Raw genomic sequence first — 12,269 nt, 5'->3', positions numbered from 1 at the left:
ATCATAGTTATAAAAACACCTGAAGGAGCTAGGGCCTTGGCTGAAGGTCTAAGGTGTTTGTCATGATCAGTTCAAGGTGAGACAGATGTAGATTGGAAACCCTAAATTATCACTAAGGCAACTGGGCCAGGGAGGATCCAATGTCCCAGAGTGGCAAGAGACACTAACTTTATATCAGGAAGAGAGGAGCTGCTCCCCCTGATCCCAATCCCTAGGAAACACCTAGCACTTTCCTGCCAGTTCCCTCAGCTTCTAACCAACTGACCATCAAAAGAAGAAAACACAAACCCCAAGACACAGGAGTGGAGGGGTGGGGGAGGGTAAGAAATACAAGTACTCTTGTGCCAAGATCCTGTGCACATAAACCTGGCGTTCTGCAGAAATTAGGACAGGCTGGGTGTGGGCTATTAGGGAAGGGAATAGAAGAGTTCCTGAGGCCTGAAAAAAGAGGTAAACACGTCACAGAACTACATGAGAGTTTCATTAGACGCTAACTAAAAACAGAGAGAGGTGTGATTACTATTTCCAGCCAGTTTCCCCATCACGATAGTCATGTAACAAACCAAGGCAATGTCGGTCTTGGGCCAGACTCACAGAGTCCCCTGGCCCCGGCCCTGGCCTCAGTACAGTGTCTCTGCATTGCTGCTCCGAGGCCGTTTGATCTTCTCAATATTTTTCAGGATCATGTCATGTAGAGTGACCTGGGAGAAGAGGGAACAGGGAATCACACATCTGTTTTACCCCTACCTCCCAAAGAAAATGAGACCCTCCCCACTCTGCAAATCCCCAAGCAATTATCTGCATAATCCCAATCTCACTCACTTGACCTAATATCAGGGTAGCTGCCCTCTTACACCCCAAAATTGGGTACAGCTATTTCAAAGGCCTTAAGTGTCTAATAACCACTAACAGTTACAGAGCGCTTAACGTACCAAGAATTACACTGGGTCTTGTACTGTCTCATTCATTTTAAAATGTGCAATAGTACTCTGCTATAAGTTCCCTTTTAGAGATAAATAAACTGAAGTTTGAAGTTAAACTTGCCCAAGGGCACACGTTACAGTAGAGCTGGTTCTAAACTTAAGTCTGTCTGTCTTTAACACCAACGTCTTCACTCCTACACTGTTTTGCACTCCTCCCCATCTAGGAAGAAATAGGGAAATACCCTCAATGATTTAATATTTCTTAACACTTTGGTTGATGAGCACAGTTTCTTCTACTCATTTTACCTCTGTCCTCCATCTTGACCAACCCCCAGAGAGTGTGGAAGAAAATTATCACCAGAACTAAGAGAAGCCAGGGCACCTGTAGGCAGGGACCGAGGTTGCTTACATATTGATTCCTTAGCTCTGATATGATGAGCCGAAGGCTGATATATTCTTTCTCATCAATCTCTGTCACGGTGCGGCGATAGTCCTCCTGAAAGGAGAGGCAGAGAAGAGGCTAGATCCCAAGGTCTGACTGTCCACAGACAGCTCTTTCCCAGTAATACTCACTTGTCCCGAGCCTACCACTTCCACCCTCAAGCCACAAAACCCTTACTTACCACATGGGGATATTTAGCTATTTTAGAAACCAATTTGGCTCTCGTAATATAATATCTAGGAGAGAGAAGAGGAGGAAGCTGAAGGAGACCCTGGACAGTGTTAACTACCTCAAAAGCCCCCAATTCCTGGGCCATACCCAAGAAGCCCTACCTAGAAATCTGGTCCAGATAAGATGCAGCTTCACTCTCAACAGTTCTTAGTTCGGCAACTGTCTCCTCCTGAAAACAAGTGAGACAAAAGTCACTCTGTCACCCAAGAGCAGATGAAAGAGAAAGAGGAAACGGACAAAGCAGGGGAGATCAGAACTTCTCCCAAACTTTCCTTTCCAGTGTGTTAAGACAGACATGTTACCTGAATGGACACCCCAAAGTTGTTTCCATCTTCTATCCTGGGAATCAGGAGCTGTACCCACATTTTGACCTGGAGGGTGAGGGAAGCAAAAATTATATATATATGAGGACCCTGGCCTTGTCCGCTAAAGTCACAAAGTATACAATTCAGGCTGCTGAAGCCAGATGCCAGAAGCACAGGTGTCAAGATACTGAGTCTGCCAATTGTTACATCACCTCTATGCCTCCAATCCCACGTCCATCATTTTTCATACTTCAAGCCAGGCTATTTGGGGTTAGCCCATAGGTCATAGCCCCTGCCTCACCGTGTTGCATTTCTCGATCAGCAGCCGGATCTCAGGTTTCACTTTCTCAATAATGTCGACCAGCTGCTGGTTGCTTTTTAGCATCCCATTGGGCATCACAAACACCTTGGTTCCTGGCAGGGATAAGAACATCAAATGACTGGAGTGGGGTAACAGGACAGAGCATCCCCCACCTTTCTCTCTTCTTCCCAAGGCCCACGAGATGCTATGACATCTGCCTTTTATCTCTCACAACCCTAACAAACTATGACACCACCAAGAGAATCAAAAAGAGAGACTGTATAGATTAACTAATGAGGGTCTGAAGAACAAGGAAATTAAAACATGCTCTAAAGACAAGGGATCACTATTATGGACAAGGAAAAAGTATCATACTGAGACTGAGACTTCGGTGAAAAAAACTGATGTGTAGCCACCTCTAACCTCTCTCCTTTGGCAGTCCACACTAATTTAAACACTCCCAGTTTGTTGGAAAACTACTGTCTAGGGGACTAAATAATGACCATGTTCAGCAGGCTTGGGAATGCTAACTCTGGGAAATAAAATCAGATCCTGCTTCCTGTCCAGAACACCAGATCCATCCTAATTCTTAGGGATGCAAGCCAGAGGGTAGGTGAGATGGGTGGTTCTTACCCTGAAAGGCCTCTTCACACTCATCCAACCTTCGTTTCTTATAAGTGGGCTAAGGATACAAAGTGACAGGAATTAGCCTGCTCTCCACACCCATATCCCCATCACAAGATACCCTTAAAGCAAGTTTAATTCCTTCCCTGACCCCATGGGTTGCCTTACTAATTTATGCACAATTTACCAAGCACATACAGGGCATTAAGTTCCATAAGGTGACTTATACTCCAGCTGGAAAGAGCAATCTTTCAAGAAATGTAACATATTAAGTCATTAGGGGATAGGGGTGGATACTACATACAGTAAAAAACGAACCACTCAACACAGGATGTGGATAATTGAGGGAATGTGAACAAATCTGTGTTATCGTTCCACAAAATAACACAATATTCAATCAACAAATATGTATTTAGAAACTGCTATGTACCAGGAATAGTGTTAGGTGCTGGAGACACAAAAATGATTAAGACAGGTTCTGCTTTCCAGAAATCCACGTTCTGTCAGTGAGACAGTAATGCCAATAAAGGACAATACAGGGTGTTCAGTGTTAAAAAAAAGAATGTGGGCATATAACTGATAAGGACTAGGGGACTGCAGTTATATAGCAAGAACTATTCATCCCATAACAAGACTCAAGACATTGAACCACCTAAGAAAAGTCTTGCTTAGAGTCACAAGAACAGACCAGATAAACCCAAGGGAACCTGCAGCTATTAGTCCTATGTGAAACTTAACTCTAACACAGAGTAGCCTGAGCAATATTCACCTCATACTATAAAGGAAAATCAGGGTCTAAAGGGGGCATATTGGAGTCATCATGTCTGTAAGAATCCTTCTTCCCAGATTCCAATCCCACTGCCACTGTCTCCTCTGCACATGGTCAAACTGAGCAGAGAACAGAGGGCAGAAAACCTTCAAAACACAAAGATAAGTATGGGATACTTACACCATCCAGTCCATCGTGGCTGTTGGTGAGAAGAATGGGGTCAGGGACTGGGAGATTCATGTCTGAGTGGATCTGAGTTAAGTCATGGATGTTTAGGATTGGTTCCTGAAAGAGAGACATCCACCCCCAAAAACAACATTAGCCTTTCAGAATGAACAAAAAAGTATTTCATTTGAAGGGCAAGAAATACGGGTGCTCCACAGCGCAAGACAAAACAGAATCAACATATGATTTGTCCCATTTGACAGAAAGACCGGGGCCAAAAAAAAAAACTGGAGAATTTGAGGAAAATAAAAGGGTCTCTCACCTTCAAAAAACTATCAAGTTCTAACAACTTCTTTGGGAAAAAATTTGCCACCAAGTCTTCTGCCTAAAGATGATGGAAAATACAGCTATATTAATAACTGTGGGAAGGTCTCTCTTTAGGGTTCTCTCTTCTCTGGGGGACTCCCAACTATAGCCAACACTCATTTTTCTATTTATTTCACTCACCTCACTTGTGATCCGCTCCCTGAAAGAATCAACCTAAAATTAACAAAGGGAGCAACTCAGTAACTGGTAACAGAGGTAACGGCAGGATAGGAAAACCCAAATCCATCTATCTTTCCCTCACCTTGCAATTGTAATGAGAAGCTGAGAGGCCCCCAGACTGCAAATACTTAATTTTTTTGAGGACCCATTTCTCCATCTCAGGAGAGGCAAGTGGGGCTTGAGGGCAGCACCCACCTGTCTTCTCTCCCTCCCTCCCAATGTCTGAAGCTGTCTTAATTTGAGAGCAGACAAAAGAGATGTACATAGGGGAGGTGTGAGCTCATAGACGTGCCAACTCCCACCCAGACTTGGCCTATGATACGAGAAAGGCCTGACTCCAAGGGCAGGGGTAGTGGCAGAGGCAGTGTCCGGAGGCGGGGACGGTGCTGGGCTGGGAGACTTCCAGCTGTCACTAGTCTAAAGCACTGAGTCCACCACGTGTCCGCAGAGGTCTTCCCATAGCTCTCCACTACGATAAGGGGTCCAGAAGGCTACCTATATTATCCTCTCCTTCGATGCAGTCTCCGGGAGTTGGGGGCTGGGCTGAGTCAAACGGAGGCTCAGAGCTGGTGTCCCCATGAAGACAAAGGGCCATGGGGAGTGGAGAGCCGGACAGACCGCTCGGGGATCATAGGGAGGGGTAAAGAGGCCCGGACCAGTGCCGCTACCTTGAGCTTCACTTCCTGATCCACCTTCAGCAACGAGGCCATTGCCGGGCCGGGCCGTGTCCGTTCCGCTGGAGACCGGAGGCGCTGTGGGCTCCGGGGAGGGGGTCAGAGGGACGGGAGGAATCTCGGCTGCTCTCGGGACGCGGCCGCCCTTGCTGGCTCACTCACTCCTCTGCCTGCCGTGCGCCCGCCTGCCTGCCGCCTGCTCCCTACTCGATCTCTCGCTAGACCTCCCGGCTTTCGCCCCACACGCCGGAATTACGTCACAGCCAATCGCCGGGACTCCTGCTAGGATCGCGCACGTGCCTTGCGCAGCCGCGCTGAGGTTCGTCTCTAGTGGCTCCGGGCCGGGCTCTTGTCTGCCGGGTTCCTGTGCCCTGTGAGAGGAGGGCAAGGATGGGTGGTTTACTGAGAACTGAGACTCGGGAACTGTTTGATTCTCTGTTAGCCCGGCGCTAGCTGTCATCGAAGGCACTTTCTGGGCCGCTGCCACCTCGAGGACAGGACTGACGACCTCGTCGCGCCCCAGTGACGTAGGCCCGAAGAAGCTGGTGGTCCCGGCAGTGGGTTCGGGTTCCAGTCTGCGACTCCTGCTGCCTCCTCCCGTTGGCCGAAGCTCCAGTGTTAGGCTAGAGCCAAACAGAAGACGAGTTCGTTGTACCAGACTTCCCCAACCTTCCCCCTCCACTTATTCTCCTACACTTCCAGACCTCGGAGATCAACTGCTTAATGGGCAAATTGACACCCCGAGTAGTGCTTGTCCAAGGCTTCAGTGTTTCCAGTACGTGGACCAGACCCCGGATCTCCGGACTTACAGGATATGCTAGGATACATTTTTCTAATGGAAGGCAGAGACCATATTTTCACTCTCCCATTCATTTGGTCCCCCTCTTAACATTGGTTATTTAGCTTAATAAAATGGGCGGGGACGCTGCTAGAAATATGTGAGTTACTGATGTATGTTAAAATCTAGTAGCCACGTTAAAAAGTAAAACAGGTGAAATTCATTTTAATTATGTATTTAACCCAGTTTATCCAAATATTATCATTGCAACATATAAGCATTGAAATCTTATTATACATTCTTTTCTCATAACGACGTCTTTGAAATCCAGTATGAATTTTACACTTACTTAAGAGGTGCCACATTTGCAGTACTCAATAGCCACATGTGGCTTAGTGGCTCCCACATTGAGCAGCACAGCTCTAGGAAATCAAAGGTAAACAAGATTCAAAAGTTCTCTGATCTCTTGGGGTTTAATACTGGGGAAGGACACCAGAAAATAAACTGATAGCATAATTGCAAAATTTGATAAACATTAGGAAACAAATGACTGATGTAGAGAATACCAAGCATCTATTTTAGGTTGAATGGCCGAGGAAGACCTCTCAGATAAAGTGACAAACTGATGTCTGAAGGATGTAAAGGGGTTAGCTTGGGAAGAGTAACGGGGAAAGCCTTAAAGGTATAGGACAGCACAGGCAAGTGCCCTGGGTAAGGAAAGAGGTTGTCCTGTTGAAGAAATTGAAAGACTAGTTAGGGAACTGGGGGCAAGGGTGGGAGTAGGGTGAGGAGGGTTAGCAAATAATTTGGTTAAGTGCAAAGGCAGATCATTGGATTTACATTTTGGGGTTGCTCTTGGCAGCTGAGCATTTATTCTGGGCGGACCTCTGCTAACTGCAAGAGAGACGGTGGCAACATGCAGTTAAATGAGGTATGACTATGGGCTTTGGAATTAGGTGTGGCTTTAAATCCCACCTCAGCTCCTTACTGTGATATCTTGGGATAATTACTGAACTGCCGCATCTCAATTCCCTCATCTGTAAAGTGGAATTTAAATAATTATTAATAAATAATATGTTATTGTGTAGGGTTTTGTCAATGTTGGAAATCATATGTATATAAAAGAACTAGCAGTGCCTGGATACAAGGCAGGCACTAGGTAAAGAGCAGCATTTGTCAAATAAGCTACCTGTTAGTGCTTAGCATGAAGAGATTACTTCTTAAACTATATAATTATTATCTCTGCTTTCAAACTGAGAGTCCTTTTCCACCTATTCAAGGCTGTATACAACATAGCCCATATACCCATCTTTCTACCAGTTTTCCCCCTTTTACTTCTGCTTTCTGTTAATACTTGTCCTTAGTAACTTTTGAACTCTGATCTGGAACTTAACTTCAGGAATGTTTTCCCAAATTAGCTTTATCCTATTTTAAGGATGCCATTATCTTGCATTTCTTTCAGAATTAATAACTTTAACTTGAAAACTTAATGTGTTTGTGCTTGTTGAACTATGGATTTGTTCTCAAATAATTGTGTTTTGTCTTCTTCAAGTAGATTGTAAGAAAACAGATACTCATTTATTACCCTTCCTCCTCCTCATCCACATGTTTTATATAATACTCCACTCATTTGTTTATTTATTCATTGAACAGTTGCTGAGAGTACCACTATGGTCAACAAACTTTTCATTTCTGGGTGAATCAAATGTGATCGCTGATGACTGGTCTTGCTTTAAATTCATGTACACAAATCCCAAATGGATGCACAGCACTGCCTGAGAAACTATTTCATGCTCCTAATGAGTTTACACGCTACAAATGACTGTCAACTTTCTCTTTTCCTTAAATCTCCTGTATTCTTCACATCCCACCTCCCATTTATGGTCTTGGTTCATTTTTCATTGAGATAACAAGCAAATGAGAGCTTCTCTCATCACCAAATTTGTAATTCTTTCCGCTTTTTTCCTCTTTCACTGAAGGAACCACGCTTTTCCCATCAAAAACCAACTCTTTCTTTTGTGCATGGCATCCCATCCCCTTTCACTTTCTCAAGGTCTGTGCTCCAATGATATTATTTTTCCTACATTTATCCCTCTCTACTGGATCATTCCAAACATGACAAATATCTCTCTCTCATTTTTAGAAAAACCCTCCCTTGAACCCAGGTTCCTATCACTCCATTTCTGTGCTTTTCTTCATGGCAAGACTTCTTGAATGATAATATTGTCTCTTACTCTACTTCCTAATCTCCCATTTACTCCAGTCTACTCCAAACAGGCTTTCCCACCCTATATTCTGAGATAGTTCTTGTTAGGTTACCAGTGACTTCCAGCACCAGGGATCATTTCTTTTCATCTTGAACTTCTCAGTGGTACACAACACATTAACTACTCCCCCTTTTAAAATTAAGGTATCACTGATATACAATCTTATGAAGTTTTCACAAGAGCAACATTGTGTTTCAACATTCACCCATACTATCACATCCCATCATTGCAATCACTGTCCATCAGTGTAGTAAGATGCTGTAGAGTCATTACTTATCTTCTCCATGTTATTCTCTACCTATATTGTGAGTGCTAATTATAATGTCCCTTAATTCCCTTCTCTGTCCCTCCCACCCACCCTCCCCAACCTCTTACCTTTAGTAACACTAGTCCCTTCTTGGAGTCTGAGTCTGCTGCTGTTTTGTTCCTTCGGTTTTGCTTTGTTGTTATACTCCACACATGAGTGAAATCACTTGGTACTTGTCTTTCTCTGCCTGGCTTATTTCACTGAGCATAATACCCTCTAGCTCCATCCATGTTGTTGCAAATGGTAGGACTTTTTCTTATGGCTGAATAATATTCCATTATGTATATGTACCACATCTTCTTTATCTAATCATTTATTGATGGACACTTAGGTTGCTTCCATATCTTGGCTATTGTAAATAGTGCTGCAATAAACAAAGGGGTGCATATGTCTTTTTGAATAAGGGATCTTGTTTTCTTGGGGTAAATTCCTAAGAGTGGAGTTTCAGGGTCAAATGGTATTTCTATTTTTAGTTTTTTGAAGAACCTCCATATTGCTTTCCACAATGGTTTAACTAATTTATATTCTCACCAACGGTGTAGGAGGGATCCCCTTTCTCCACATCCTCGCTAGTATTTGTTGTTTCTTTTCTTTTGGATGTTGGCCATCCTAACTGGTGTGAGGTGGTATTTCATTGTGGTTTTAATTTGCATTTCTCTGATGATTAGCGATGTGGAGCATCTTTTCTTGTTCCTGTTGACCATCTGTATTTCTTCTTTGGCGAAGTGTCTGTTCAGATCCTCTGCCCCTTTTTTAATCGGGTTATTTGTTTTTTGGCTGTTGAGGTGTGTGAGTTCTTCATATATTTTGGAATGTTAACCCCTTATCAGTAAGTTGTTTATTCTCGCATGCCTTTTTGTTCTGCTGATGGTATCCTTTGCTGTACAGATGCTTTTTAATTTGATGAGCTACCCCCCCGCCCGTATGGCAACCTGTTCTTCCAATGTTTCTTTAAACTCAGTGATGACTTCTTCATTTCCTTTGCTGGCTCTTCCTCCATTGCTCCACTTCTTAATGGTGTTATGCCCCAGGGCTCAGTCGTATGTCTTTTATTCTTCTCTGGTTACACTTTCTTCCTAAGAACAAGCTTACCCATGTTCATAGTTTTAAATACTATCTGTATGCTGACATCCCAAAATTAATATCTCCAGTTCTGACATCTTCATTGAGCTCCAGTTGTCTATTTGACATTTCTACTTGGAGAGCAGCTAGTTGGCATCTCAGACTTAACGTAGCTAAACCAGAAACCTTGATTCTCCCATATACCTGTTATTTTCCTGCTCTTCCTCATCTCAGTACCCAACACAACTATCCACCTAGATGTTCAGATCAAACACCTAACCATCAACCTTGATTCCTCTCATTCCCTCATCTCCCCACATCCAAGCAATCAGCAGGTCCTGCCAGCTTTACTGGTACAATGAATCCTATGAGAGTATGCTTTCTCCCTCTCCTCACCTGTTATCCTAGTCAAAACCTCTGTCACCTTTGCTAGGACACTTACACTAGACTCCTATCTGGCTTCTTCACTTTAATTCTTGCCACCAACCCCCACTACCACATTCTATTCTCAGCACCTAAAATTATCTTCTAAGACATCATCCATGGCCATGGCAGTAACCACTAAAGTTGAATAAGTTTTATGTATGTGTATAACCCAGAAATCCCAACTTTAAGGAAGTACAAGTATACTCACCAAAATGAGAATGTTCACAGCAACACTACTCAAAATAGCCCCAACTGTAAACTACCCAAATACTACTTTCAGTAGTCAAGATGTCTTGACTACTCTCAACAGTAGGATAGAGAACTAAATTTTAATATATTCTCATGATGGAATACCTCACAATATTGAGAATGGATGAACTAAAACTACACACAAGACAGATGAATCTTGCGAATGATATTGAGTAAAAGAAACCAGGGACAAAGAAGTGCATGCTGTACACTTGCAGTTACATAAAACTCAAAAGCAGTCAAAACTAATCAATGGTGTTAGAGTTGAGGATATGGTTTACCTTTGGGGTGAGTAGCAACTGGAAAGGCATATGGGGGAGGGGAGCTGAGTGCTGGTTACGTAGATGTGTTCATTTATGAAAATTCACTGAGCTGTGAACTTATGACCGTGTCCTTTTCTCTATGTATACTTCAGTATGCTTCTCATTTTCAGTGGTTTCCCAGCTAACAGAGGCCCTCCTGAATCCCCCAGTTGAAGTAACCCCACCCATCATTGCCCCTACTTATTCTCTATCACATCATCCTCTTTTATTTTCCCCATAATACCTACTATATCGGTCTGCTGCTGTAACATAGTATCACAAACTAGGTGGCTTAGAATGAGAGCGATCTGTTATCTCACAATTCTAGAGGCTAGAAGTCTGAAATCAAAGAGTTGGCAGGATTGTGCTCTGTCTGAAGGTGCTGGCGGAAACCTGTTCCAGGCCCCTCTCTAGCCCCTGGTAGCCTCAGATATTGCTTAGCTTGGAGACAATCATCTTGTGTCTCTTCACATGTCTTCCCTCTGTTCATGTTCATCTTTGTATCCAAATTGCTCCTTTTTATAAGGACACCAGTCATATTGGATTAGGGCTCACCCTAATGACCTCATTAACTTGATCATCTGTTGCTGTGAACATTCTCATTCATAACCTCACTAACTTGAGTATGACCCTATTTCCAAATTCAGGTCATACTCACAAGTACTGGGGGTTAAACTTCAACATCTTTTAGGGGGACATAATTCAACCCATAACACCTACCATTGTCTGAAAATCATCTTATTAATTTGTTTACATGTTTATTGTTAAATTCTCTCCTCTAGAATATAAACTAATTCACCAGTGTATCCTCTCAGACTTAGGAGAGTGACTGGCACCTAGTAGGTTCTCAATAAATATTTGTTGAATTGATGACTTAGGGCATATTGTTGATTATTCACAATCTCTCAAGCACTGTAAATCCACACTGTCATATTCTCCAAGTAGCAGAGCACACAGAGAGTTTACTATGTGCCAGGCTTTGCTCTCTGTGCTTCATATTATTAGCTCATTTAGTCATCACACTACCCTATGTGACATACACTATTATTCTTGTTTCATAAATAAGGAAACATGGCACAGAGAAGTTGACTAACTTACTCAAGGTGAGTGTTGATGAACGACAAAGATAGGTTTTTGAACCCAGGCAGTCTAAACTTCCAACCCTTCAGTTGTAATTTCCATATGCCCTGCCTTGTTAGAAGCCCATATGTCTTAGTGGCAGCCAACCAGGAGGAGATGTAGGACTATGAACTGGCCATACCAGGCCTAGGTGAGAATTTTTCGGGGGTGATTCCATTCATTTCATATGGTGTGGAGGGGGTCTCATCCTGAAAGAGCCAAGAGAAAGATGGGTTGTAAATACTATCTCTAATTAGCAATACCAGGAGAAATCTAAAATCAGTGTATTATATTACATCTGATGCCAATTATAGGAGGATCACATACATTTAAAGTAATAGAGAAGTCACTTCTGGAAGTGGGAAAAATTTTCTAAGTAATATGACTCACCAAGAAAAAAACGTAGATCTGACTTCATAAAAATTTAAAACTTTTTCCAAACATGGAGATCGCCTTAATAGACCATTCATGTAAATTGATGAAAAACACTGAGAAAAATATTAAGAACCTAATAGATAAATGAGCAAAGGACACAAACAGAAAATTCTCAAAAGAGGAACTGTAACAAGCCAACATATAACAACTGATGAAAGGCTGTAAGCCAAGTAACCAATAATACCAATTAAAGTAACAAGGAGGTGCCATGTTTTGCCCTTGTTCCTCAAATATATGATACGTAATACTGGCCAAGGCACATGAAACAGGCTTTCTCATATGTTACTGGAGGCAGAATATAATTATGTGCCTCCATTTTGGAAAACAATTACTAATGTTAGTCA

The 12,269-nt window shown here is 42.8% G+C and overlaps 1 protein-coding gene across 1 annotated transcript; it reads right to left on the bottom strand.

Moving 5' to 3' along the window:
• Window positions 1-459: 459 nt before the first annotated feature.
• Window positions 460-5,251, bottom strand: PSME3 (proteasome activator subunit 3). The gene is made up of 11 exons (XM_017643748.3): window positions 4,975-5,251; window positions 4,268-4,300; window positions 4,083-4,145; window positions 3,776-3,880; window positions 2,836-2,884; window positions 2,203-2,315; window positions 1,899-1,967; window positions 1,698-1,765; window positions 1,547-1,601; window positions 1,333-1,419; window positions 460-701 (listed from the first exon to the last, which is right to left on the bottom strand). The coding sequence occupies exons 1-11, from the start codon at window positions 5,014-5,016 to the stop codon at window positions 621-623; spliced, it is 765 nt and encodes a 254-aa protein (XP_017499237.1). The 5' UTR covers window positions 5,017-5,251; the 3' UTR covers window positions 460-620.
• Between the last annotated feature and the right edge of the window lie 7,018 nt (window positions 5,252-12,269).

Source organism: Manis javanica, chromosome 4 (assembly GCF_040802235.1).
Source record: "Manis javanica isolate MJ-LG chromosome 4, MJ_LKY, whole genome shotgun sequence".
Classification (NCBI taxonomy): Eukaryota; Metazoa; Chordata; class Mammalia; order Pholidota; family Manidae; genus Manis; species Manis javanica.
This window is presented reverse-complemented; position numbering and strand designations above follow the sequence as displayed.